The sequence below is a fragment of the Pan troglodytes genome, chromosome 2 (assembly GCF_028858775.2).
Source record: "Pan troglodytes isolate AG18354 chromosome 2, NHGRI_mPanTro3-v2.0_pri, whole genome shotgun sequence".
Lineage (NCBI taxonomy): Eukaryota > Metazoa > Chordata > Mammalia > Primates > Hominidae > Pan > Pan troglodytes.
In genome coordinates this window covers 115,370,173-115,397,859 of record NC_086015.1, presented here as the reverse complement: position 1 = coordinate 115,397,859, position 27,687 = coordinate 115,370,173, and the positions used below count along the sequence as shown (strand labels likewise).

The 27,687-nt window shown below is 39.7% G+C and overlaps 1 protein-coding gene across 3 annotated transcripts in view; it reads right to left on the bottom strand.

The window, feature by feature from the left end:
* The window catches only part of TMPRSS7 (transmembrane serine protease 7), a 43,172-nt gene extending 17,613 nt beyond the window's left edge, over positions 1-25,559 (bottom strand). The window contains exons 1-11 of one of the 3 annotated variants that reach the window (XM_054680888.1): positions 25,312-25,559; positions 21,584-21,714; positions 19,311-19,378; positions 17,691-17,884; positions 16,624-16,662; positions 15,669-15,897; positions 13,661-13,791; positions 12,844-12,956; positions 6,524-6,630; positions 1,747-1,883; positions 42-149 (exon numbers count right to left, since the gene is read on the bottom strand). In XM_054680888.1, the coding sequence (XP_054536863.1) occupies positions 42-149; positions 1,747-1,883; positions 6,524-6,630; positions 12,844-12,956; positions 13,661-13,791; positions 15,669-15,897; positions 16,624-16,662; positions 17,691-17,884; positions 19,311-19,378; positions 21,584-21,676 (1,219 nt within the window). In that variant the 5' untranslated portion in view covers positions 21,677-21,714; positions 25,312-25,559. Of the gene's footprint in view, positions 1-41; positions 150-1,746; positions 1,884-6,523; positions 6,631-12,843; positions 12,957-13,660; positions 13,792-15,668; positions 15,898-16,623; positions 16,663-17,690; positions 17,885-19,310; positions 19,379-21,583; positions 21,715-24,039; positions 24,606-25,311 lie in introns of those variants that run through there. The other 2 variants (XM_054680887.2, XM_063806980.1) reach the window with 2 other exon arrangements.
* Between the last annotated feature and the right edge of the window lie 2,128 nt (positions 25,560-27,687).

Here is a 27,687-nt window from a genome sequence, read left to right as displayed (position 1 = left end):
CTTATTCATAAGAAAGTCATATTAAAATCTTGAATACCCACCGCAAAACAGTTCATCACTTTCATCAAAGCAGTCATTTACTCCATCACAACGCTGGGCCTGAGGGACACATAAACCGGAGGAGCATCTAAAAGATCCAACAGGGCAGGCTATGGGCAACAAAAAATCAAAAAATAGAAAATCTTGGATAGATCCCTGAAATCACTAGACCACATTAGCAAATTTAAAGTGTGAAGTGGTTAGGGAGTTGGCAGGGTAGCAGTAATAATTACATAGTGTCTTCATCAAATGAAGGCTGCCAGTCATTGAAAAACAAAAAAGCGGAACATAGAAGAGCAAAGAAGAAAGCAGTATCCACCGGGAGCTCTCTGTGAGCACTGCATTCAGGTCATATGCACAAGCAAACTTCTACTATCTCCATAGTCTAGTCTCAGCTGGGTGACTTTGTCATATACCTGAAGAATGTGAAAGTTGGAACATACCTAAGGGAGCCCAGCATTCCTAATGTGGAGTCTTTAGACAGCACTAGAGAATCTTAAGTTGACTTCCGGTGTCCCTGAATCTTCTGTGATCAGATGAGTTATTCTGTATGTCTTAAATTACATTTTCAAGTGAGCTGTGCTCCAAAACATATTAGTAACCACTGCTCTTATCACGTTGGACCTAGAGAGATTGCTTACTGGCCTCGAACCCAGACTCCTGCCCCTTACCTCCCTGTCCATTAGTCTTTCCTCTTCAACCAGGCTTCTGATTAATGATCCATTCCCTGATTCAAGATTCATTCCCGATCTTGAATCATTCATCCTGAGTTCGTAGGTAAACATTAGAGAAACAATGAATCCTTCCTCCCCTTGTGCAAAAGAATGGGGGAAAGTGTATGGTCGAGTGAAACACTATTTCAATAGCACATGATGGAATGGATGAGATGCTGGAAAATAGTTACGGTTTGAAAAAACAATTAAAAATAAGACAGCTTGCTTTATCCACCTGTGACTCTGCTGGAAACTGTAATACTCTGTAATTCAGGATGTAATATTCTTAATCTAGAAGAAAGTCTATTAGGGATTGGCAAAGAAGGACATGGTCTAAAGAAATGTTCTCTCAAGTCATATCACTGTGGACTCTTCAGTGGGCAATCTTTACTTTTTCCCTCTTAAGATGGGTCAAAGATTTCCTGAGCATGTCATTACCCACTCTCTGTAGTTCTAATGACTTCCCTCACACATTGCCTTTTCTGATGAGCACTTCCTGGCCACTCTTCCAATAGTTTTCAGTATGAATTTCAAACTCAATATTCTGAGGGCTGATATTTGAACTCCCTCCACCAAACAGCTCTTCCTCAAACACAGGCCAAAGTGAGTGACAAGTGTTGGCTTTGGATCCACTACATGTTGGTGTAAACATCATATTTACAGAGAATGATGGCTAGCAAGAACTACAAACCAATACATGTCTTGTCTTTAAGGAATAATGTGAGAAATTATTTTTCAACTATAAATCAGTAATATTAAAAAGTTATATTATTTCTTTAATAATTCAAAGTATAGTAGTAATAAATATGTAATCTTATATATTTGTTATATTTATTTGTATTTATATTTATTATTTATTATAGAAATAAGTATGTAAAAGGAAATAGCAGAAATAAAGCAGTATTCATTTCTTAAATTCTCACGGTTTAGAATTATACAATGTTATCCTCTATGTAAGTATTAAGTTTTCCTAAGGAGGTGATCCTAGGCTTACGTTGACTGATGTTGTAACTGCCATATTCTACCAAAAGTGGCTTGTCTGAAAGCCTTGAACTGCACTGGAGCTGAATGTGAACCAGAGGGCTGGGCACTCGAAAAATTGTCTGATGATCCATGTAGGAGCCACAGTACCTGAGGAGACAAGAGTCGGGGAGAATACACAGCTTGAGGTTCTGTCGACTGAATTCCTATTCATGGTGAATTCTCTAATACTTTGGTCATTTGGTTTTCACAAACAGAGATTCGTATGGTAGAGCTAATGGTAGTTATTCATTCTAGGCCATGTGACTGTGATCAAGTAACTTCTGCCCTCTTTATTTTCTCCTCCGCTTAATGGAACAATAATAGTACCATTGACCTGTTGCTTTCCTCACCATCACTTATGATCCAAAGAAATATGGATTTAATTCTCCCAGTTTTCTCTCCTTTTACAATGTGAAAACCTGTGTAACGTAACAATTGCCTGCTTTTGTCAACAAGCCTCTCTGCCAAGCAAAGTGGAGTTCATTCGATCAGGTTGAAAATATGCAAAGAATTCCAGCAAGACTAAAAGCAAAAGACAACATTATTTCAGTCTAAATTGAAATCTGACGTGCACATAAGGGCTTGTCCTTGGCAAAATTTCAAAGAATTAATGTCTGTCTCCAGTATTTCCCTACCTTGATTATTTTTTCTTACCTCTCATCACCTAATGCCCCCCAGTATCCTTTAGAGAAAATATCCCTCCTGTTAATAATTCTCACTACGTTAGCACTGTGGTTAGTGGAGCATAGCATACAGTATTATTATATTGCAGGCCCGTAAGTTAGTCCACCGCCCTGTGTAGATGAGGCTCTTGCCACAGAGAAACCCGCAAGATCTTGATGGGAGACAGCAGACACAAGGCTTGGGGGTAATTGTTGTGGGAAGTCAGGCACCCTGAACGGAGGGACCGGCTGAAGCCATGGCAGAAGAACGTGGATTCTGAAGATTTCATGGACATTTATTAGTTCCCCAGATTAATACTTTTATAATTTCTTATGCCTGTCTTTACTGCAATCTCTAAACATAAATTGTGAAGATTTCATGGACACTTATCACTTCCCCAATCAATACCCTTGTGATTTCCTATGCCTGTCTTTATTTAATCTCTTAATCCCATCATTTTCATAAGCTGAGGAGGATGTATGTCACCTCAGGACCCTGTGATGATTGTGTTAACTGCACAAATTGTTTGTAGAGCATGTGTGTTTGAACAATATGAAATCTGGGCACCTTGGAAAAAGAACAGGATAACAGCAATGTTCAGGGAACAAGAGAGATAACCTTAAACTCTGACCGCTGGTGAGCCAGGCAGAACAGAGCCATATTTCTCTTCTTTTAAAAGCAAATGGGAGAAATATCACTGAATTCTTTTTCTCAGCAAGGAACATCCCTGAGAAAGAGAATGTGCCCCTGAGGGTGGGCCTCTAAAATGGCCCCCTTGGGCGTGGTCATCTTCTATGGTCGAGACTGTAGGGATGAAATAAGCCCCAGTCTCCCTTAGTGCTCCCAGGCTTATTAGGACAAGGAAATTTCCGCCTAATAAATTTTTGGTCAGACCGGTTGTCTGCTCTCAAACCCTGTCTCCTGATAAGATGTTATCAATGACAATGCGTGCCCAAAACTTCATTAGCAATTTTAATTTCGCCCCGGTCCTGTGGTCCTGTGATCTCGCCCTGCCTCTATTTGCCTTGTGATATTTTATTACCCTGTGAAGCACGTGATCTCTGTGACCCACACCCTATTCATACACTCCCTCCCCTTTTGAAAATCACTAATAAAAACTTGCTGGTTTTGCGGCTTGTGGGGCATCACAGAATCTACCGACATGTGATGTCTCCCCCAGACACCCAGCTTTAAAATTTCTCTCTTTTGTACTCTGTCCCTTTATTTCTCAACCCAGCCGACACTTAGGGAAAATAGAAAAGAACCTACGTGACTATCGGGGGCAGGTTCCCCGATAGGTAATGACCTCCACTGGAACCTGTGATGCCAATTACTCTAGGCCCCTAAAGCACTCAGGAAACAGGCATCTTCCATGGATCAGACACTGGCATTCAGGAGCACAGATAACCTATGATTTTAAGGATTAAAGGAGGAAAGCATTCACATGTTTTTCAGGAAGAGTCTTTTGCAATTGGCTGAAGTACATGAACTGATAACCTGTTAGACCAACTCCTGAGGTATGAGGAAGAGATGGCAAGTGCAGATGTCCTTCTGGCTAACTGGGAGCCAGGGTCTGAGAGGCACCTGAAAGCCAAGCCATGCCAAACTTTTGGAGTCAGAGTTGGCCATCTTGAGATCAGAATCCTGTGCCCTTAAAAACATGCTGATTATGTTATCTGAATCTCATAGTGATTTCCTTTGTGCTCACCGTTAACATTTAGTAGAGTTTCCTTGCAAAGACAAGCCTTGCTAGGCATGTTAAGGGGAATCAAGAGGAAAGAGATCACAGGCTTGGGCTGGAGTTTAAAGGGGGAGAGTAGGCAATGGGGAATAATGGTGGCTTGTGAAATGAAAGTTTTAAAACTGAGAAACAGGAGAAAGCCAGCAAGAGTCAGTTTATATAGACAGACGCATGACAAGTGAGGAAACTAAGACATAAAGACATGAAATAACTTGCTAAAGTTCAAATAGCAAGTAAGTAAAACCAAGATTTGGATGCCAACTGGCCTGATGCTAAACTCTAGCACACCAAAGCAGTTCTGTCCTGCTAAATCTCTGTAAAAAGGCCATCCATTTCTTTGGGGTTCATATACCGCAGTCCAGCTGCCCTGAGCATTCACACGTCACCCCCAGGCTGTCTAGAGGAGATCATTAGGCTTCTTCCAGTCAGGATTACTTTTTCCTCCTTCCCCATTTTAGCCTCAATTTCCTTAGGCTAACTGCTCAGCAAGGTGTCTAGTTAGCACAATTAGAGCTTTTCCTTTTTAGATGAAAAGTACTTGATAATGTGAAGGGCTGGCATTTTAAATCCTGAGGGTAAAGAAGCATCAAATGAATCTGATAGGATTTCAGCCAGCCCACAAGCCTAGTGAAGAACTGGCCCTTTAGGAAAGAATGGGGCTGAGAGAGCTTTCCTGGTATTGCTCGGGAGCAGATTCTGCTCCTACTTAGGCAGCAATACACATCCCGGGTTGTTGTTGTGATTTAGGGATAAAATAGTCCCTCATTTTCAAAGCACAGCTCCGTCATACGCTTACACCTTCACAAAAGATTTGTAAAGATTTGTTTTCTGGATCTCTATTTTAATTAAATACCAAAATGCAGTATCTTTAAAGCCTTGGGGGCACATTCTATAGTATTTATCCAACAAGTGTCATTTCAAAAACAATCTTGTTATTCATATTAATAATAGCTAGTATTTTTTGCTTTGTGGTATACATGATTCCGTAAATGCAAACCAAAAAACAAACAAGAAAAACTTATTAAGAATCATTACCTCATTTCACCAACCAAAACTCAAAGAAGTTAAATAATTTGCCCTAGTTAATGTAGCTACTAAACGATAGAGCTGGAACTTGAACCCAGGTCTTCTGACTCCCACAAAATAGAGTCTTGATTCAATTACACTCCCCAAAACAATACAGTCTGCATTTTAATAATGAATCCAAGAATGTCCTTAAATTTGATAAAGCCTATTCCAATGAAGACAGGACCAGTTATTTTGCAAGTAGTCTGTCTAAAGGAATTGAAAGAAGTTTGTTCTGAAAAAGCACTTAGAAAGGGAAGGTTTCACTCATAGAATAACAATGAGCAAAGAAGTAGCAGCAAATCCTTTAACTTAACAGAATTCTCTGAAAGTGAACTAAGAAGATATTCTGTGGTCAAGACAGGGCATCCTGTATTTTTGAAAACCTATTCAAGGGCTGGGTATGGTGGCTCATGCCTGTAATCCTGGAACTTTGGGAGGCTGAGGAAGGTGGATCACTTGAGATCAGGAGTTTGACACCAGCCCGGCCAACATGGCAAAACCCTGTCTCTACTAAAACTACAAAGATTAGCCAGGTATGGTGGTGCGTGCCTGTAGTCCCAGATACTTGGGAGGCTGAGGCAGGAGAATTGCTTGAACCCAGGAGGCAGAGGTTGCAGTGAGCCAAGATCGCACCACAGCACTCCAGCCTGGGTGACAGAGCAAAACTCTGTCTCAAAAAAATAAAAATAAAAAACCAAAACAAAAAACAAAACTATTTAATTCAGTGCCTATGTAATCTGTTATAGATTTAGAAGGAAATCAACAACAATAATTAAGAGACAAATTAAGAGTGAGAGTGAGCACCTAGTACATTGGTTCTAGAGCCAAGTAGATTGGTTCTAGCCCTAAGCCCCTAGATTTCTGATTAGCTTCAACCCATTTCCCAGTCTCAGGATCCAGCCAGGCCAACTGGGACTTTCCTACCACACAGAATTGGTCAATGGTCTCTAACATTTTTTTCCAGCAGAACCCCAATTTATTATATTCCCCCATGGATCCAGGATTTGAAAAACTCATCTGCCAAATACTCTTGTGAAGTGTGGAATATACATATCTGTAGCCCAGCAGCAGAGAGCAGTGGTGGGGCAGGAGCCCTAAGACATGGGTTTGAATCCTGCCTCCATCACTCATGAGCTGCATGGCCTTGAGCAAGTTATGTAACTCCTATATCCCCCAGTTTCCCTAACCGTAAATGGTAAAGCGCAAACTCTTTGAGGACAAGGAACACACAGCTATGAACTTTTCATCAGATGCCTCACATATGAAAATCACTTACATGTGCCCATTAATTTCCCACCATCCATGCTCACAGCCTTTCATACTCTTCTTGGTTATTGAATAGTTATAGAATTTCAGTGCTATGCCAAGAGTTGATAGAGAAGTCTGTGAAAATAAACATTAAGTCAGAAAAAAAATGCTTCAATCAAAGGATGTATTTACTTATTCCCTTGGCTTGTTGTTTTAAGGCCATTCTACTCCTTGCGCCCTGTGGCCCTTAGTGGGGTAAACCAGTTCTCCTGAACAAAGCGGGATAAGGAGGAGAGCGTTCTGAAGAAGGAAGCAGGCAGCCATGTATTCAGGGAGCAGCTGCTGGGTCCCAAGTGGAGCGGGGTGACTTGAGACTTATCAGCATCTCTGGGTTTCAGTTTCTCCCTGTTAGTGTGAACTTAACTTTAATAACACCCACTTGTTAATGAGTGTAAACACCTTACTCTTTTAATGTACATATGACACAACTGATTTAAAGCGTCATTCAGATTCTTTAGATAAAGGAGAAATGAATCAGCCTCCTCTTCATATTAAATTCAGTATTTCTGAAGGCTGTGAGTCACCCCTAGATCTTCTTGGAAGACCTCAAAAGAGAAAGCTGTCTACGTATATGAGCAAATGTGTGCGTGTGCGTGTGTGTGTGCATGCACCACACCAGTCCATGCACACACACACACTATGCAACTGACTTTTTTGTTGCATTTTGTGGTATACATCTGTATTATGTCTGATATGACAAAGTTTTCATTTTGATTTTCACTTTGACCTAGGAATTATTTAAGGAATTTTTACATTTAAGAGAGTCAAATTTGGGTTCATCTATTTTTAAGCTTTCTAATTCTTAGTTGAATAAGAGTATCATTTATAGTGCCTTAAATTTTTTAAATTTTGTGGTCAAATTTATGAATGCTTCATGGTCACTTTAAAAAAGGAGTAGTCTGCATATCTATAATATGAAACTCGTGTATGATATTCAATATTTAATATCCTGCTTTGCCTTATTTATTGTCCTCCACTATCTCTGTCATGAATGAAGAGATTTAAAATTCCTTATTTAAGCATTGCCCACTTCTTTGCTTATTTTTTTTACTTTTTTTGTAAAATAATTTTTATATAGACAGGGTTTTACCACATTGCCCAGGCTGGTCTCGAACTCCTGGGCTCAAGTGATCCACCCGCCTCAGCCTCCAAAAGTGTTGGGATTATAGGCGTGAGCACTGTGCCTAGCCAGCATTGCCCACTTCTCTCTTTGTATTTCCACTTGTTTTTGATTTATGAGTATTACTGCTGTTTTGTTTGCTGCATAAACAATTGAAGTAATCAGATCTTGTGGATCATCGTCTTCATCATTATAAATTGCTTTTTGTCTGGTACTTGTAAATCAGGGATATCGTTGCCCTGATTTCAGTGTTGCCTGGTACTAAGATTGTGAACTCTGCTTTTTGTTGTTTATACTTGCCTGATACATTGCCCATCCTTTTTGCTCAGCCTTATTGAGTTGCTTTTTAGTTCATTTTGTCTTTTGAAAATAACATAAAGTTCAGTTTTAGGTAATACTTTGTAATTCAATCTTATTGTCTTTTTCTTTGGGTGAATTTTACCCATTACTTGTATTGCTCTGAAAGACATTTTAGTTATGTCATTGTATTATATGTTATGCTGTGTGTGTGTGTGTGTGTGTGTGTGTGTGTCTGCGCAAGTGTTTGCTTGTTTCCAATGTGCATTTGAATAGAGTAAACCACCCCTCACCACCTACCTTTGAGAGAGAATGAATCAGGCACTTTATGTTTCTCACTTAAACATCACAACAACCCTTTTGTGCAGGTAATGTGAATCCCATTGCACAGAAGTAAAAACCAAGACTAACCAAGATAAGTAACTTTTCCAAGGTTAAAAAATGCAGACCACAGATTCAGACTAGCCCTGCATGTCTCTGAAGGTCACCCTTTTCCCGGTGTATCAGGCTGCTTGGATACCAACATGGGGGGCTCAATCGGAAAAGGATTGTCTTATGTTTACCGAAAACCCAGGGCTCATAAGAACACATATCAATTTTTTTTAAGTCTTCTCATCTGGTTATTTCTTCACATAAAAAATATGTAAACTGGCTGGGTGCAGTGGCTCACGCCTGTAATCCCAAGCACTTTGGGAGGCCCAGGAGGGCGGATCACGAGGTCAGGAGATCAAGACCATCCAGGCTAACACGGTGAAACCCCGTCTCTTCTAAAAATAGAAAAAATTAGCTGGGCTTGGTGGCGGGTGCCTGTAGTCCCACTTATTCGGGAGGCTGAGGCAGGAGAATTGCGTGAACCTGGGAGACGGAGCTTGCAGTGAGCCGAGATGTGCCACTGCACTCCAGCCTGGGCGACAGAACGAGACTCCGTCTCAAAAAAAAAAAAAAAAAAAAAAAAGCAAACTGAGAGATAGTAAATATGTTAAGTAACTAATGTAAATCTTATAATGTAAGAACATCTTCCAGTGCAATCTTCTACAAGAAGCTCAGTTAGGCATTTTCACTATATTCCACAGCTTCAGAATAAAAATGGATTCATATGTAACACTACCTTCCAATCCACAGAGTTCCTCCATAGTGAAATGAGTCCCCTTGCACACTGATTCCACTAACACAGAATTGCACACAATTCTACATTTGTATACAGATTGGCCAAAAGGCATTACTTATATTAACCTGCTTGACAAACAGAGGGGTGACATTTAGTTTCACAATGCATTGCAAGCTATTTCAACAAATGAACAAAAAATAAGTCCACTATTATATGTTCTGTGTTCTCTGTTTCTGTTCCCTATCCTCTGCCTTCGCGTTGGGAACTTTAACCAAGTAAAGGGAGGAATTTTCCTTATCTGAACCTGTAATATTTAAATATTTCTCTAGTCAGTGATGGTGATAGGATGCAGGAGGCTTTATCTTTCAGCCCACCCCTAATTTGCCAGTGGTCGTGTGTACACAACCCAAGAATCCACCTCAGATGAGCAGTGAAAGTTTCTGTGGTAAAACTGCTTGCATATTTCCTTCACAGAAGCAGGGAATGGGGCTCCCTTCTGGGGAATCTTGTGCATTTCCTAAGTGATGTAAGGAGGTGACTTACATGGCCTGTAAAAATCCGTGCTTATGCCTGGCAGACCTACATTGGATGGTGCTGTGCTGATGACTTTTGTGATAAAACAATTCAAAGCACTGCTGCATATTCCTTTTCTAAGATTCTATAACAAAATGTATTGGAATACAAAAAAGAAGGGAGGTGGTAAATGTTCAGCTAAGTGATTGTTAAGAAACGTAGGGAAGCAGAACATCTTTAGAAACCCAGAAAAGGAGAAGGGGCTGAATTTATTTATGGAGGAGGCATGATTCCTTCTAGTCCTACCTGGGTCACTTTCTGTTTGAGTGATCCCTAGCAAATGATTCAACCCATCTCTTTTTCCATACCTATAAAATGTGCTAAGAATATGTCTTCTATATTAGAGGTGTGTTTTGAAGGGCAAATAAAAATATGTTGCCAAAAACACTGAAGTGCTAAACAAATATAGACAACAGAATACAAACTCAACACCCTTTTTTGGTTGTACTTATTTGTTCCTTCTTCCCCTGTAGTCTGTAAGCTCCATGAGAACAAGAACTTTATCTTGCTACTAGGCATCCCCATATAGAGCCTGACACATGGCAGACATTTAATAAGCATTGTTGAGTGGACAAGAGAGCTTGAGAGAAGAATCTTTAAGCTGTAGCAGGAGTTAATCCTTCTCAGATAAATAAGACCTTAAAGCTCAGCTGGAAGTGAGTTTGCAAAGGGGGTTGACTGCTCTTCAGTAAATTTCAAAATGGGACCAGACACTAAGATGGATTGAGGAGAATATAAACTAACTTTTGTGTAAAAAACTTTTATCATAATGAGTCAATATTTTTGTTACTTAAGTCATCTAGTTCTTTTTTTTTAATAAATTCAAAGCTATTTTACAGGTGAAAAAAAGTCAATTTTACACTGATTTCCATTCACAGTAACATGCCCTGATGTTTTCAAAGCTTTCTGAAAAGGAACAGCTTTATTTAACCTCTACACTGAGGAGGACAAACTTCCTCTCTGAGAGATGACAACAGCTAACACGTTTGTCCTGGTGTTTCCTGCCTCCTTTCTCCCACTCCTCACTTGCTCACTGGGATGTCCTTTTCCTTATAAAGACTTTTTTTTTTCTTCAGCATTTCTCACCCCCAACCCCTAGCAAAACAGTGAATGATCCAATATTCTTATTCACACCCTGACTAAAAGTCCCAACAAAGTTTTAAAATTTTCATTTTAAGGCTATGGATTATTAAGAAGTCAACCTTTATTTTATCTCAAAGGAATTTCAAACATTCAACAGAGCTTTTGAGAATGGCACTGTCTTTTTCTGCTATCACACAAGCTCAAGAAGGTAAATCTGCTTTGTGGAGAGACTGAGGAAATGGAGATTTGTTTCCTTTCCCTCTTCCTTCCCTAACCCTTTCTTTCATCTCCTCTTTTCCTCTCCTCCTCAGACTCGCTGCTTATCTGAGGCCCTGCATTTCTGCTGCCCTGAAGCCTTGAGAACCTGGCAGTGAGCAAGGGTCCAGCACCTTTATCTCTTAATTACTTTGGAAATATTTGTAATAATGATTTTTTTTTAATTTAAGGACACATGCCATCAGGGTATTGACACCAACTTACAGGTTTGGGTAGAGTAATGAAATTATTTTAACTATTTAACTATTATGACTATGCACCAAAAAAAATATGCATCAGGCACCCTCCTGCCTCAGAGTCCCTGGCTCAGCTGTTCTCTTTGCCTGCAACATTCTTATCCTGGTATTCACAAGGTTAGTTCCGTCATCTTTCAGGTTTATCTGCAAATGTCCCCTTGTCAGCAAGACTTTCCCTGATCATCCTATTTAAGATAACAAACACCTAACTTGTTATGCTTCACACCTCCCACCCCCAACTCAGGCTATAGAGCCCCCTTCCCTGCTTTATTTTTCTCCATAGCATTTTATCATTACGAGACATATTACATGTATTTAACTTGTTTGTTTATTACTTGCCTTCCCCTACTGGAAGGTAAGCTCCATGAGAGCAGGGCTGCTGCTCTGTGTTTGTGTCTGATTTCATGGATCCCCAGTATCTGGAATCGTGCCTGAGTGCCTGGCCCATAGTAGTCATTCAATAATATGTTGAATAAACGCAAACAACATACTGCTTGCCACTTACATCTAATTCATCTAATTGCTATGCCACACAATAATGAGTCTATACATATATCCTGAATGAACAGAGGTGACACTTTGCCCTGTCTCCATGTGATATTATAGGTGGAGAAAGAAAAAGCAGTTTACTAAGATTTTTTTTAAAAAAAGCATAAATGCCCTATCTAGCACCAGAGGGAGAGATAGATAGATAGGTAATAGAGATAGATAGATAGATAGATAGATAGATAGATAGATAGATAGATAGATAATAGAGATAGATAGATAGATTAGATAGATAAATAGATAATATAGATAGATAATAGAGATAGATAGATATAGATAGATACATAGATAGATGATAGATAGATAGATAGATAGATATTTCGTATACGTTTGCACTCTGGTTTGCTTATACAACTGAAATATAATAGAGTTGTCCCTTAGTATCTGTGGAGGATTGGTTCCAGGAACCCTACAGATACCAAAATTCTCAGATACTGAAGTATCTTATATAAAATTGTGTAGTATTTGCGTGTAATCTATGCACATCCTCTATATACTTTAAATCATCTCTAGATTACTTATAATACCTAATACAATTATATTCTATGTAAATAGTTGTTATATTGTATTGTTTTTTATTTGTGTTATTGTTTATTGTTGTATTTTATTGTGTCTGTTTGTAAAATTTTTTGATCTGTGATTGGTTTAATCCACGGATGCCAAACCTGCAGATACAGAGGGCTGACTGTATTGCCTAATCCAATTTATTATTTTATTATTATTCCTATTACAATGCTGGTGATTAAGTAATTAAAAATTGATAAATGTGCTCTATCATAATACAATAATTGAACCTTCAACAATGCCTTTGCATTTTCAATACCAACAAAATAAATTTGAGAAAAAAGCCCCAGTCTGCTAAGAGTAGTAAATTGGTGGGCAGAGGGTTGAAATTACAGAAAAGTGTTGCATTCTAAATAATATATTTCAATAATACTGAAATTTTATAAAATTAAGCAATATTCTTTTGTAATTAAAAAATTAATGAAATTCATGCTATTAAAAATAGAGCAGTAATTTTTTTTAAGACACTGGTAGAACTAGGCTACCTGAAATTTCCAGGTACACTTGCATTTTGGAGGATAGTAGCTCGGGTAATATGGGCTTGAAATTTTCCCTTCAAAGCCAGTGATGTCTTTGACCAACACTGTGTTTTCACACTCTGGAAAAGATACCCAGTGACACACAATGATTTGCAGCTGTGAGATTATGGAAAATACACTTCATACATTTCTTTAATTACTAAGGCACACTTCCTTGATCGACAAGCTTTATACATTTCTTAAACTTTGGGTTTTTTTTGTTTTGTTTTGTTTTTCAGAAGAAAGGAATGCCACCCTACAGATGTATAGCTAAAATGCTTATTCTCTAATTCTATATTTGTTTTCACATCATATGTTTTGGCTGCAGATCTGCAAGATGCTATTACTCTCTTTAAAAACATAGTTCTGAACTCAGAGACACCAGCAGCAGCTGAAGAGCAATCCCTCCTCAGAGGCCTGAGTTCCATCCCTCATATTCCCTCCTCTAAGCTCTAAACTGTAATAATCTCAACCTCTTTCCTTTGTTCACCCAGCCCTAGGGATGATAGTTACTTTCTGCACATGTTACATCCATGATACATTTCTCTTCTTGTCCTTTTTGCCTTTTGAGTAACCTTATTGACACCTTTATATGAAGTTAATAGTTCTTACAGAATTCATTCTGTCTAAATAACTAATATGGTCTCTCTCTTCTGACTGGACCCTTATTCAGAGTCCCAGACTAATACAATGAATATTACAACACAGCTTCCAGAAAGATAAGAATAGGCTATCATTACAAATATTTCTAAAAGTGACTTCTCCATAATTGGGGAAGACTTACTTTGTTCTGGAATGACCTCAAAATATGCCCGGATTCCTGAGAGCCTCCGTATATGAGGAGACTTAAATGTCACCAACATGAGATTATTTGTAGAAACAAATGACATTAATGTTCTTGTGGGTTCACAAATTCTGAAAGCAGATAATAAAACAAAAGTACATGAATAATACGTTATTTGAGAAATGGGTCTCCATTCAATACGATTCCACACATTTCCTGGGCCATCCATTCAATCCATCCACTCAGTTCCTGGGAATCTCTCCCAACCAGATCCTCATCCATTAGTAGCCACAGAGCACTACAGAGCCAGAAAAGGTAGATACATTTTTGTGTAGGAACCTCTACCAGAGAATTCTCTGGGATGGCTGTCACTGTATGCTCCTTGGGCAGAAATACGGTATAAAAGTAGTGTATCTAATGGCTAAGGTCCTGGACTCTGCTCTAAGGAAAACTGGACTCAAAATTCAGCTCCATCACGCAAATGGATGAAAGATGCCAGGCTTAAATCTTTGTAAGCACCAGTTTCTCTTCTATGCAATGGTAGTGTTACCAGAAAAAAGGCCATGTGTGTTGTCCAGGTCCTTGGCATTTTAAACAAAGAACTGAACAAAATGCACAAAGCAACAAAGGAATGAAACACAAAAATGAGAAAGGAAAGCAGGGATTTATTAAAGCACTCCACAGGGTGGGAGTGGGCCAGAGCAAGCGGCTCAAGGCCCCAGTTACAAAGTATTCTGGGTTTTAAGTACTGCTTGTGAGGTCCCTATCAGCTACCCCTTATCTCGATGAAGGGTTTGGCCCATGGCTAATTAAAGGCTGAGGTGAATTGGTGCGGTATGCAGATGAAGGGATGGCCGGGCTTGACCCCCAGCCAATCCAGGGTGCTTTCTCTTTCCACCTGAGACGTGGCGGAAGCGGTAGGGTTGTAGAGTGACCGGGCTTTTCCTTTTAGTTTAGCTTTAGGAAGTTTGTGTTAATTGGCCTTAAGTTCCCTGCCCCCAGATCTTCTTGTTTCCCCTTGAATCAGCTTTAGGAAGTCAGCACTAATTGGCCTTAAGTTCCCTGCCTTCAGATCCTATTCTCCTGCCTCAGTAGTAATAATAATAGTATGCTCCTCACAGCATTGTGCTGAGGATTAAATGAGATAAGTAAATATGTCTGAAAGGATGAAAAGAAGCTGATAATGATGGAGGAATGGGCATCAGTGGCAAACTTACTTTTCACTGCATATTCTTATATAGTGTTTGAATTTTTAACATGCACATTCATCCCCAAAATATAAATACCTGCATACACACATAAAGCATTGTTGCATACATCCATAGACATGGTTAAAAATAATAGGATGATTTATGTACCTTTTTAGCACAGTGAGTAATAATTTCTTAATGAAGCCTAATTCATTATTAGTTTACCAAATATTAAGCACCCATAAATAAATATCTACTATTAAGTAAAAAATACTAGGGTATGTATATGTGTGTGTAATTACACATACATGAATGAAAGGATTTATGCTAAAATATAACAGAAATTTGTTCTGAATAATGAGGTTGTGAAGTAATTGATACCATTTCCTCTGACCTAATTTTCTACAATAAACATGTGTTATCTTTGTAACGAGAAAAAAAATTTAATTGTTTACTAATGTGATGCAATCATCATAGGATATTTATTCTCACACTGTTGAAATAGTAGACTTCATTTTTATTCCAATAAATGTAAAATTAAACAAAGTATCTGTTATATTTCAGGTATATTGGCTGACGTTCTTGCTGTACTGACTTTGAGAGTATTTGCTATAAGTGGAAAACAAACATTGAGACTGATAGGCTCTGGCGAGGGTACTAAAGTATAGGGGATACTAAATAGGGCACGGGTCAGCCATTGACCTCATGTGTGCACACAAAAACTGTTTTTAAAAAAAAATCCAGGGGGAACACAGATACTGTAAAACAGAGGTTGTGAAAAATATTTTTACCCACCAAGAAGAGTACCTGCATCGTACCTGTACAAGATGCTGCTCCGGATGGGCAAAAGGGAGTCGTAAATGGTCAGGGAGTCAGTGACACAGTTGTCGGCTTCGATTTGGATGGACTTGATTGAGAGACGAATCAGGTAGCCCACTATGGCCACCAGCTTGAAGTGACACATCAGCCTCCCTGAGGCTGCAGAAATCTCCAGCGGGTAGTGGAGAGACAGATGCTCTGCATAGAAGTACTGAGAGCAGCCTTTGTCTGTGGAGACAGCACCATTTTCCTTTCTTTTCTTTTTTTTTAGGAATGACTTTTATAAAAACAGAAATCTTTATAGAAAAGTAAAGGGCAAAAGAGGTCATGTGAAGGACATATGGCCAGCCTAGGTCCACTTCCCTGCCTTCTGGTAACAGCCCAGCATTTTGCCTTTAGAAACTATCCACACTCTGTCTATATAGTTTGGTTGGGGTTAAACTCACCCCTAGTTTCAGAGGTGGGCACATAGCCCAGGCTGGCCAATCAGAGTCAAAGAAGTCATTTCAAGAATAGGCATGTCAGTCAATCCAGACAATGAGAGTCAGCCCCAGGACTTCTGCAAGAGCAATCAGGAAATACGTGGAGGTGGTTTTCACCATGGTTTAGAAAATGATAAATTATAAGTTTGGATCTGCTTGGTGGTCCTTGTTACAAATACAGTGGAAGAGCACACTTGATAACGAAGGCTCCATAGAAGTAGGCAGAGATGCAGAGTTCTGATGGTATTTTTATTTTAGATCCTAGACTCAACCATAACTAACGCCAGCACACTCCATGTATGTCCCACTTACATGAGCCAGTCAAGTTTCTTTTGTGCTTAAGGCAGTTTGAATGCATTTCTGTCACTTGCAATTAAAAGAGCACTAACAAATACCATCAATTAGAACATGAAAATTACAGCCAAAAACAATATTAACATGGGGGGAGGGGGAACCACATGAAAGAATTTACCAGATCCTATGGTTGACGAGTAATCCGACCGAAGCCCAGCTGCATTGAAAAAGCACATGAGAAGATATTGAATCCTATCATTTCATTTTGTTAGAATTTTGCTTAGTAAAAATTATTTTCAGTCCTTCTTTAAAGGCAATCAAACACATCTGGGATTTACTTTAAAATAATCCAGTGAGGATGAGGTAGTTGTTCAGGTATTTAGAGATCAAATAGAATAGTCATGAGTGAGTTGGTAGTTGTCGAAGTTGAGTAAAGGGTGTATGAGAGTTCACTATACTATTCTCTTCACTTTTGTATCCTTGAAATTGTAGTTGCAAGTTTCAAATATTTTCAAAGTTAAAAAAGCAACCAAACAAATATGATATTAGTCCTATATATGAAATAGTACATGAGATACAGAATTTTCTATGAGATTTTTCCTTTATTTAACAAATATTTGTCCGCTACCTACCATATGCCTAGTGTATGTGTGTGTATAATATACTTATATATTTTTAAATACACACAAATTTATAATATACTTATAACATGTTCATATATGTGTTTTATGTATAAAATTTAAATCAAAACAGAAAACTGCACAAATTTTGAGTTATGCAATCATTAAACCATTTTACTATCAAGGCAAACAATGAAATTTGCATTTGGGGCTATGAAGCAAGCTGTTTTGGAGTGTTGGACAACATTACACAGTAAAGGGACAGTTCTGTCTGGGCAAGTAAAGTAACAAGATAAACCTCAGCAAAATTCTTCCTTGTCTAGGGTTTTGTTCTTTGGGGACTTAGTTTGATGATGCATGACCTGAATAAAGGTAGGTAGAGGTACACAGTAATACATTCAATTTCGTATGTATATTGTCCCCAAATCTATTGTTCAATCGCAATATACAACATTTAGCAATTTCCTTTACTAACATAGCTCCAATGTCTTTAGTTAATCCTGCGCCACTGGGATTGTGGGGTAATCCCACATTGTAATGCTTCATTACAATGTTGACTATAATCATGGCAAGTATCAGGAGTCCTGCAGGAAGGAATGCTAAAGGAAAATTACCCAGCAATCACCATTTAGTACCACAGAGTCCATGTCCACAGCCAGACCCTGCAAGCTCCCCACAGAGGTCCGGTTTATGATGCTTGTCTGGATGGAGTCCTTCAAGATGGCGGCAACACAGTCTTCACAGAAGATGTGGCCTTTGGCACGTGGCATGACAAAAACAATCCAAAAGTGGACAAGGAGGCCGCCTTTGTTGTTGCTGCTATAACGAAAAAAGAGAGATCATCAGGGACCTCATAGGACTTTACAGAGAAGAAATACCCAGATGATGGATTCAAGGTAAGGCCAATGAGCACATCCTTCAACTGAAGCTAGCTCCCTTCTTTAGGTAGTCATTGACGTCTGTTATGAAGATTGGCAAAGGACAGCATCATGTTATATGTATTCAGACCATAGTGTTGGATTCTAATCTAAAACCATTACTGTAGAGTTGCGTCTCCATGGAGAATATGCTATTTCTATGGATATCAATCAGTATTCACTGCCATTAAAATTTAAAACCATGGCTGGGCATGGTGGCTCACGCCTGTAATCCCAGCACTTTGGGAGGCTAAGGCAGGCAGATCACCTGAGGTCAGGAGTTCAAGACCAGCCTGACTAACATGGTGAAACCCTGTTTCTACTAAAACTACAAAAATTAGCCAGGCATACTGGCAGGTGCCTGTAATCACAGCTACTCGGAAGGCTGAGGCAGGAGAATTGCTTGAACCCGGGAGGCAGAGGTTGCAGTGAGCTGAGATCATGCCATTGTACTCCAGCCTGGGCGACAGAGCGAGACTCTGTCTCAAAAAAGAAAAAAAATTAAAACCATTATAATGTTTGATACTCTGCCATGTCCGGGGACTGTGCTAAATCTGCTTTATCCCATTTAATCTTATGAGAAGGTCCTATTATTATTCCAGTTTTATAGGTGAGAAAACTGAAGCCGAATACAACTCCAAGTCACATAGCTAGTAGCAGATCCAGTAATTAAGCCCAATTTGGTTTCCAGTCGGCCCCCAGAGCCTGAGCTCCTAATGGCATAAATACTGCCACGTTTTAGGAAAGGAACATAACATGGCATTCTGCAGGAAATGACTTGGGAAATGGAAGGTTAAGGAAACTAATCAAGTTGCTATACTCCAAGGCTTCTCAGTGCTTTAATATGTCAAAGTGGATTGTGGATTGTGAATCTCTGCAGATATATTGGGAGTGGGTGGGGGTGGGATATAATATATGGTGCACAATTTTTTCTAAAAATGATTTGCCCATGAATCCCCTTTTTTCTCAGAAGATCTCTAGTGACCAGTTTTTCACTGAACATTAAGAAATCATGGTCTGTGCTTTATTTTTGCCTCCACCCTCCACCCAATATGATAGACAAGTTTGGGCCATTTTGCACAGCAGCACTGCTATAGGGGTTCAGGATTCTAGCTATGGGGAGAAGGTCGGGATTTGGTGGATAAAGAGCAAAAACACAGCAAGAAAGAAGGGCAGTGAGTTGAGTCACTAGTTGTGCTAATACAGTATGAATCCCCAACCACCTCCAAGAAGTTACTTGGGAATGGTGGAATCTCAGCCTTTTCATAGCCTTGAATGGACTTTAGAACAATGAACACAGAAATCTCAAAACAAGGGACATGCATTACCTGACATCTGCAACAACAGACTGCTCATAAAATTTGGAGAAGGCAGATGTTGTATAAACCAGGTTTATCTGAAAAAGAATAGTTGAGGTATCTGAAGTATTTCATACTTGACTTCCTTTTACAGTATCTTAAATGTTGTAGGCCCAAGCTCTGACAGCCAGCAAGAAGAAATGCAAGCCTCAAAATAAAGGCTCCTAACTCCACATCCAGGCATTATTTCTTGAATTCAAATAAATTCTTCCTGCAACAATCTTGAGTGACTTACTTTCATTCTGCTATCTGTGAAAAATCAGTGAAAAGTCATTTATTGCTCTCTTTAAACTCAAACTTAACTTCTGTATTCTCCCTACTGCAAAGGTTAATTTTCTCCACAGTTAACCAATCAAACTCATTTAAGTACATTTTCATAGTACAGTAATCTGACCCAACGTCTTTTCTATCAGTGCACCAGCGTCGACCATATTCTTAAGGACACATTCTCACATTAGCCACTAGGGGGCGAGTGGTACCTACAGCCAGGTCTACCAGCCCCCTTCATAACAAACTCTAGGGAAGCGCCCCAGCCATTTTAAAACTTCATAATTGGATCTCAAGGGAGAGCTCTGTTTCAATCGATTTACCTTCTTGGCCCTTACCTAGCATTTCTAAAAGCAAACTCACTGTCTTCTCCCCAGTCATTGTCTCTAGTATTCCCCTTCCTATGTAATTTGAAAACCACTTACATAATTGCCCAAGATTAAAAAACAAAAAAATTTAACCCTTAGAAATTATGAAGTGTAGTGGAAACAATATAAGCTGTGAAATTTAAATTCACTGTGCAACACAGAACATGTTGCCTAAACCTGTTTAGGCAGGATTTTTTTTTTTTTTTTTTCTTTTTCACCTGTAAAGTGGTAATCAAAACACCCACCTCCTTGGGATAATTTGAGAAATAATTGGTATACAGTCATATGCCACATGACATTTTGGTCAATGACAGACCACATATATGACAGTAGTCCCATAAGATTATGATGGAGCTGAGCAACTCTTATCATCTAGTGATTTGTGTTACAATTGCCTACACTGTTCAGTACAGTAACATGCCGTCCAGGTTTGTGGCTTAGGAGCAGTAGGCTATACCATCTAGCCTGGGTGTGTAGTAGGCCATTCCAGCTACGTATGTGTACACACACTCTATGATGTTTGTACAACAGTATCTCCATTGTTAAGTGACACAGGACTGTATAAATATTAGAGGCTAAGGGTTTAGTGACGTACCCAGTATATAGCAGGCATTCAATAAGTAAAAGCTGCTCTGAGCACTATTGTCTTTGATGTGCCCTCTCTCTCACCACCTTTCCTCATTCTACACAGCCAGTCATTGTGTCAAGTTCATCACTATGACAACCCTCTCCAGTACCGTGGAAATATAAATTGACAGCAACGTTCTAGTTGGTAATATGTGCCAAGAGCCGTGAATAGATACTTTTCTATTTGTCCAAGTAATTATGCTTTTAGGAAACCACCTAAGGGAGTAGTCAGAGATACTCACAAAGAATGTGGCAGTTTTGCTGTCACATTATCTATAGCAAAAGTTGGGAACAGCCTAAACATCCAATAAATAGGGATTTGCTAACTTTGAGTCTATTGTAACTTATATTTTTTAAAGGAAGATTTACGTGCATAGAAGCATGCAATAGCATGCTAAGAGAAAATGTTAGTTTATAAAACTGAATATAATATTCCAATATTGCACTATTCTCTATGTCTGTGTATTTCAGAATAAAAAGGGGCTTTGTCTCTGGTGATGACATTAAAGAAGATGTTAGTTTTTAAAACATAATCATCTGAATTTTGCTAATTTTTATAATAAATATGTATTAGTTCTACAATGAGAAAGTTATTTTTTTACAATGAAGAGATTGCCAGAGCATCAAGGTTGAAATAAATGTGTACAATAATGGAATTAATCGGTATGCATCTAACTTCAGAACTGGAAGGTATTTTAAAGGTCATCTGATTCCAATTCTTTTATTTTACGGTTGAGAAAAACTGAAGCTGAGAGAGCCATTCTTTTTTTACATTGGAGCATGGGGGCAGGGGGAGAAATTCTATCTTATAGCCAAGATGTGCTAAATTTCATGTTTTCTTCTGACACCTTGCTTTGTCTACCCTGCCCTCTACTTCCCTAAACCCTGCTCACCTGTGACACTTGTGTTCCCCTCCAGCTTCATCCCCCACCTCCCCGCAAACCCACTCTACCCTAATACCCTCTACCTCCATCGCCTCACCACTTGCTGCACAGTCCGTGACACTGAAAGAAATTCCCTGGACTCCTTTTGTCGGTATTCAGGAAGAAACTCAATGTTGGTGATGCGAAACATCCCAGCAAAGTAAAAAGCATCTTTGCTTTCTGTCTTACCTGTAAAATAGGAAAGAACAAGATTCGGAGGCTTTCCCATCTGTGTGGCAGTAAGGAATTGTCTGAGCTATGTCAGTATGAGGCTCCTAAAATAATTTTATTTTAGGCAGCTACATACTAACTGGTTCAGAGCCTGTGAAGTTTTAAATGTAGGTAACAACATCTATTTCATCAGCAGCAAATAACCGTATCTCAGAATATTCCTTCTATCCACTCTGTCAAATACTTAAGAGCAAGATTAAAAGGATCTCATGGCCCTTGTGTGTTACTTTTCTGTGGCCCATATATACCCTGCTTTATCATAATTTCTCTCTGTCTCCTTTATGGGCTCTCTGAAGGAATAAATGGTAATTTATTTTGATTCCTCAGCCCCTAATGCAGGGGTGCCTGGCTTACCTTTGAAGCTCAATAAACATTTGAGGGAAGGAAGGGAGGGACAAAGTGGGTAGAGGGGGAGAGAAAGGGAGAAAGAAAGAGTGAGAAAGAGAGAGAGAGAATATTTCCTCTTAGCACAAGGCCCAGCACATGGAAATGCTAAATAAATGATGGCTGAATTAAAAAGAATTTGCAACCGCTGTGAGTGATAGGAAACAGCTTCCCCTCTAAGATCCATTCAAGGTCACTTTAGCCCTAGGAAGTGTAGGGCGGCTGGGGAGGGGAGGAGGCAGCACGGGGTAAGCGGCAGAAGGATTGAACTCCTGTCCTTGATTTGTTTTTTCAGGTAATGTGACCTTGGACTGATCACCTTGCCTCTAGGCCGACCATATAAAACAACAGTTGTTTTTTGGTTTTTGGTTTTTTTATTTTAATCAGGGAAGTGCTTCCTAGATTTTTTTTTTTTTTTTTTTTTGGTTGCGGACTCTAAAATTCAAATGAAAGCTATGACTTCTTTCCAGAAGCTCACGCATCCTTCTCATATCAGTAAGTACTCTACAGTCAGAACAACAACCATGTAAGAAAGATCAATTAATTTAGCATTCAATCAGACTACATTTACCTAACTCTTCAGTTCAGCCTAATGTACAAGATCCTCCGTAGTCTCCCTGTTTACCTGTCTCTCTGTCTACCTCCTTTTTCAAGGCCACCCTCCGTGCCCAGATTTCCTGTATCAAAACTAACCTGTTTTCTATTGAAAAATTCTTACTGGTCCATACCAGTCTCCCTTTGCTTGTACTGATCTGTTTCCATGAAGTGGCCTTCTCTGATTTTTGTAAGCCAACAAACTACATCTGCACAAGGATGTTCTAAAACTTTATATAAAAATGCTAGGACAGTGCAAATGTGTCAGCTGGGGAACAGCAGAGAAACCACGGCAAATAAGCTGCTTTGTTCTGGGTTGGGGTTGTGTGTGTTTGTCTTAATGGCCCATTGACTTGACTTCCCCACCAGTTTCCTCAAGGACAGAGATCTTATCTTGCTCACCACTCTGCTCCCATGCCTACCCCAGGACCCAACACATAATGAACAGTCTCAAGATGTATCAAATGAATGTTCAGGAACCAGTTCATGAACCTTCTCTGGATGCCATCCCTGGGCAATTTGGATGTCTTTCTTCTGTCATCACAAGATAATCACTTAAGCAAAAAAACTCACACCTTCTCTCTAGCACTGAACTCTGAACTTTTTGAAAGTAGAAAATGCATCTATGAGCTTTCTGAAGGTAGGAGATGCATCGTGGTGTGTTTGACACCCTACATTCTGCCAAGCAAATCACAAGTGATCAATTTATGTGCATATAAGTGACCTGAACCGTTCAAGACAGTATTCCTTCATTCTTTGCCTGAAAGTCTTCCCTTCCAATCAGATTTTCATATCTCTGAGAGTACATCTAGGAAAACTGTTTCTCTACCCATAACACTTCTGTCACCAAATGTGGGGGTGGGGGCGGGGGTTCCGCACACCAAGCAACTCTCCAATTCATTGCAGACACCAACTGGATGTCCAATGATTCAATTCAATTCTGACACCAGCTACCAAGAGTTCGTGTCAGACCCCAAAGGTTAAAGGCACATTCTTACTAGACCGCCCCCCAGTGCAGATCCCAATCAGAAGTAGTAGGTCCCCAGGCTACCCACACTGCTGTCCAAACTGGCTACAAATTGGCTGTTCTCACAAAGCCCTCAGGTTTCATAATTTGCTAAAATGACTCACAGAACTCAGAGAAACATTTTACTTACTATTCCTTCTTTATTATAAAGGATGCAAATGAGCAGCCAGATGAAGAAGTACCTACAGTGAGGTCCAGAAGGGTCTCTAGAGTAGGAGCTTCTGTCCCTGTGGAGTTGGAGCATGCCCCCCTCCCAGCAACTGGATATGTTCACCAACCTGGAAGCTCCTTGGTTTTTACAGAGGTCAGTTTTAAATCATTGTGCATTCGTGATTAAGCTCAATCTTCAGCCCCCTCTTGAAAATTACAATCCTCTAAGCATGTGGTTGGTTTCTCTGGTTACCTAGGGGCTTTCAGCCACCAGTCACTTCGTTAACATACAAAAAGACATTCTTAGAAGCTCTGTGTTAGGATCTAAGGACTACAACCAAATATTATAACAAAATGTATGTATATAAACCAAAAGATGCTCCTATCACTCCTATCATTCAGGAAGTTACAGAATGTTAGAAGCTCTGAGCCAGAAATCTAGGGCACAGAATAACTACGTATTTCACATTATATCATGGTGCATGATTTTGTATCAAATATATTAACATGTATAGATGGCAACTCCGATACAAGTCAACAAAGGCTATACTTTCAGTGTTGCATAAGTGAGAACTCTATAGGAAAGGGCTTAGTTATGACACCTGTCCAAAAGGATCGGTCAGATCAACAAACACGTAATAACAGAGGAGAGAAAGATGCATGTGCAAAATGGAGCTCAGGGAGCCGGAAATTCAAGGTTGCCTAGAAACAGGTGGTGGGTGGAATGAGGAAATGAAACAGCTTAGCATTCCGTTAATTTTTTTAAAGCTACAAATGCATTACATTTCTGAACCAGTCAAAATCTCCTGAGCATCCTTCTCAGCTCTTCCCATCCTATCCCCAATCTCCTCCTCTTGCTCTCCTATGGGGAGAAAATGGTGTTGGTAAAAAAAAAAAAGAAATGAGAAAGAGAATTCTGGCTTATGTCTCCTTAAAATATCAACACCAGGCCGAGCACCATGGTTCACGCCTGTAATCCTAGCACTTTGGAAGGCCAAGGTGGGAGGATTGTTTGAGTAGAGGAGTTTGGGACCAGCCTGGGCATCATAATGAGAACTCTGTCTCTACAACAAATTTTAAAAGTTAGCCCAGGTGTGCTGGCATAGACCTGTGGTCTCAGCTACTCAGGAGGCTGAGGCAGCAGGATTGCTTGAGCCCAGGAGTTCAAGGTTGCAGTGAGCTGTGATTGTGCCACTACACTCCAGCCTGGGTGACAGAGCAAGATCTTGTCTCAAAACAAAATAATAAAAAACCATCAACACCAGTTTTGGAAATGGTGTATCCATATTGGAAAAAGGAAAATCCCATCAGAAATACCTATGGCAGATTAGGGCTGCATTGCTAATGCTGGACTCATACCATAAGCCCTAACCCCAAAGAAACACAGATTTTTAACTTACTGATATACAGCCACAGAAGTGTCCAGGCTATGACTGCTAGGATGAATAAAAATACTGTGAAGAGAATGATTTTATTTTGTACATTCCAAAAGGGAACTTTTTTCTTGGATTGCTTCTTGGGTTTGGCTTTGCCAATGGGTCTTTGTGGTGGTCGTCTTCCTGGCAATGGTAGTCGTCTCCCTGGCAATGGTGGTCGTCTCACTGGCAGCTTCTTTTGGGCACTGACCACTTGGACTGAGATATTGGATATCTTCAAAAAAAAAGAAATAAGATATGTTACCAAGTAGAAGTAGACAGGATCTTAAATGAAACTACCCAGTCAGGAGATGTTGGTACTAAAAGGCCTAAATGTGACTATTTAAGCATTCATATTTATGTAAGTATATCAAATTATTTACATAAGTATAATAACTTGATTTGCACCAAGTCACAAAATTACGATCAGATAAACTAGACATTACTGTATACAAACCCTAGTGAAATGGTTTCTATTGGGGGAACCAGCCCCCAATATTTCAATGTAGGTTCTTTTCTATTTTCCCTAAGTGTCAGCCGGTCTGATAAATAAAGAGAAAGAGTACAAAAGAGAGAAATTTTAAAGCTGGGTGTCCGGGGAAGACATCACATGTCGGCAGGTTCCATGATCCCCCCTCAGCCACAAAACCAGCAAGTTTTTATTAGCGATTTTCAAAGGGGAGGTAGTGTATGAATAGGGTGTGGGCCACAGAGATCACATGCTTCAAAGGCAATAAAATATCACAAGGCAGAAGGTCAGAGCAAGATCACAAGGTCAGGGTGAAACTAGAATTGCTAATGAAGGTCCATGTCCTGCTGGGCACACATTGTCATTGATAAACATCTTAGCAGGAAACAGGGTTCAAGAGCAGAGAACTGGTCTGACTAGAATTCACCAGCCTGGAATTTCCTAATCCTAGTAAGCCTGGGGGTGCTGCAGGAGACTAGGGTGTGTTTCATCCCTTATCTGCAACTGCATAAGGCAGACACTCCTAGACGGCCATTTTAGAGGTCTCTTCCTGGGGATGCTTTCTTTTCCCAGGGCTGTTAATTATTAATATTCCTTACTGGGGAAAGAATTTAGCGATATTTCTCTTACCCATTTTTGGCAATAAGAGAAATATGGCTCTGTCCTGCATGGCTCCCAGGCAGTCAGACCCAGTGGTTATCTCCCTTGTTCCCTGAACATTGCTGTTATCCTGTTCTTTTTTCAAGGTGCCCAGATTTCAGATTGTTCAAACACACATGCTTTATGAAGAATTTGTGCAGTTAACGCAATCATCACAGGGTCCTGAGGCGACATACATCCTCAGTTTACAAAGATGACGGGATTAAGAGATTAAAGTAAAGACAGGCATAGGAAATTATGAGAGTATTGATTGGGGAAGTGATAAATGTCCATGAACTGTTCACAATTTATGTTCAGAGACTGCAGTAAAGACAGGCGTAAGAAATTATGAAAGTATTAATTTGGGGAACCAATAAATGTCCATGAAATCTTTACAATTTATGTTCTTCTGCCATGGCTTCAGCAATTCCCTCCGTTCGGGGTCGCTGACTTCCCACAACAGTTTCTAGGTTCTTTCCTCAACTCTCCAACTCTGTTGAATAGATGCTGTGGAGGAGAGGCCTGAATTTCATGGGGTAAAGTAGGTTAGAGGATTTGAAGGTTAGGAGGTTAAGGTTAAAATTCTATGTGGGTAGATTCATGTGTGTACACAGCCCCTCCCTTTTTTTTTTCTTTTTTTTTTTGACAGAGTTTTGCTCTTATTGCCCAGGCTGGAGTGCAATGGAGTGATCTTGGCTCACTGCAACCTCCGCCTCATGGGTTCCAGCGATTCCCCTGCCTCAGCATCCCAAGTAGCTGGGATTACAGGCACTCACCACCACACCTGGCTAATTCTGTATTTGTAGTAGAGATGGGGTTTCACCATGTTGGTCAGGTTGGTCTTGAACTCTTGACCTCAGGTGATCCACCCGCCTTGGCCTCCCAAAGTGCTGGGATTCCAGGTGTGAGCCACTATGCCTGTCCACAGTCCTTTTTGTATATGTGTGTGTTTCACATGTTTGTATTATATTGTTTTTCTCTCACAATCAATTATTTCGGGGCTGATGCAGGATTGAAAATAAGAAGATAAGTGAGTTCCCCACAGAAATGAATTGATTTCCTAGTTACAGCTTCATGACTGGGTGGTAGGAAGGAAAAGTAAAGGTGATATGATAATTTGCATAGGTTGTACAAATTTGTGCAATTTGTAACTGCACAAATTGTTCGTAAAGCATGTGTGTTTACATAGGGTTGTAGGGTTGTAGGTTTATAGGAATTAAATATGTTTGTTTTGCCATTGCCAGCCACTGCCA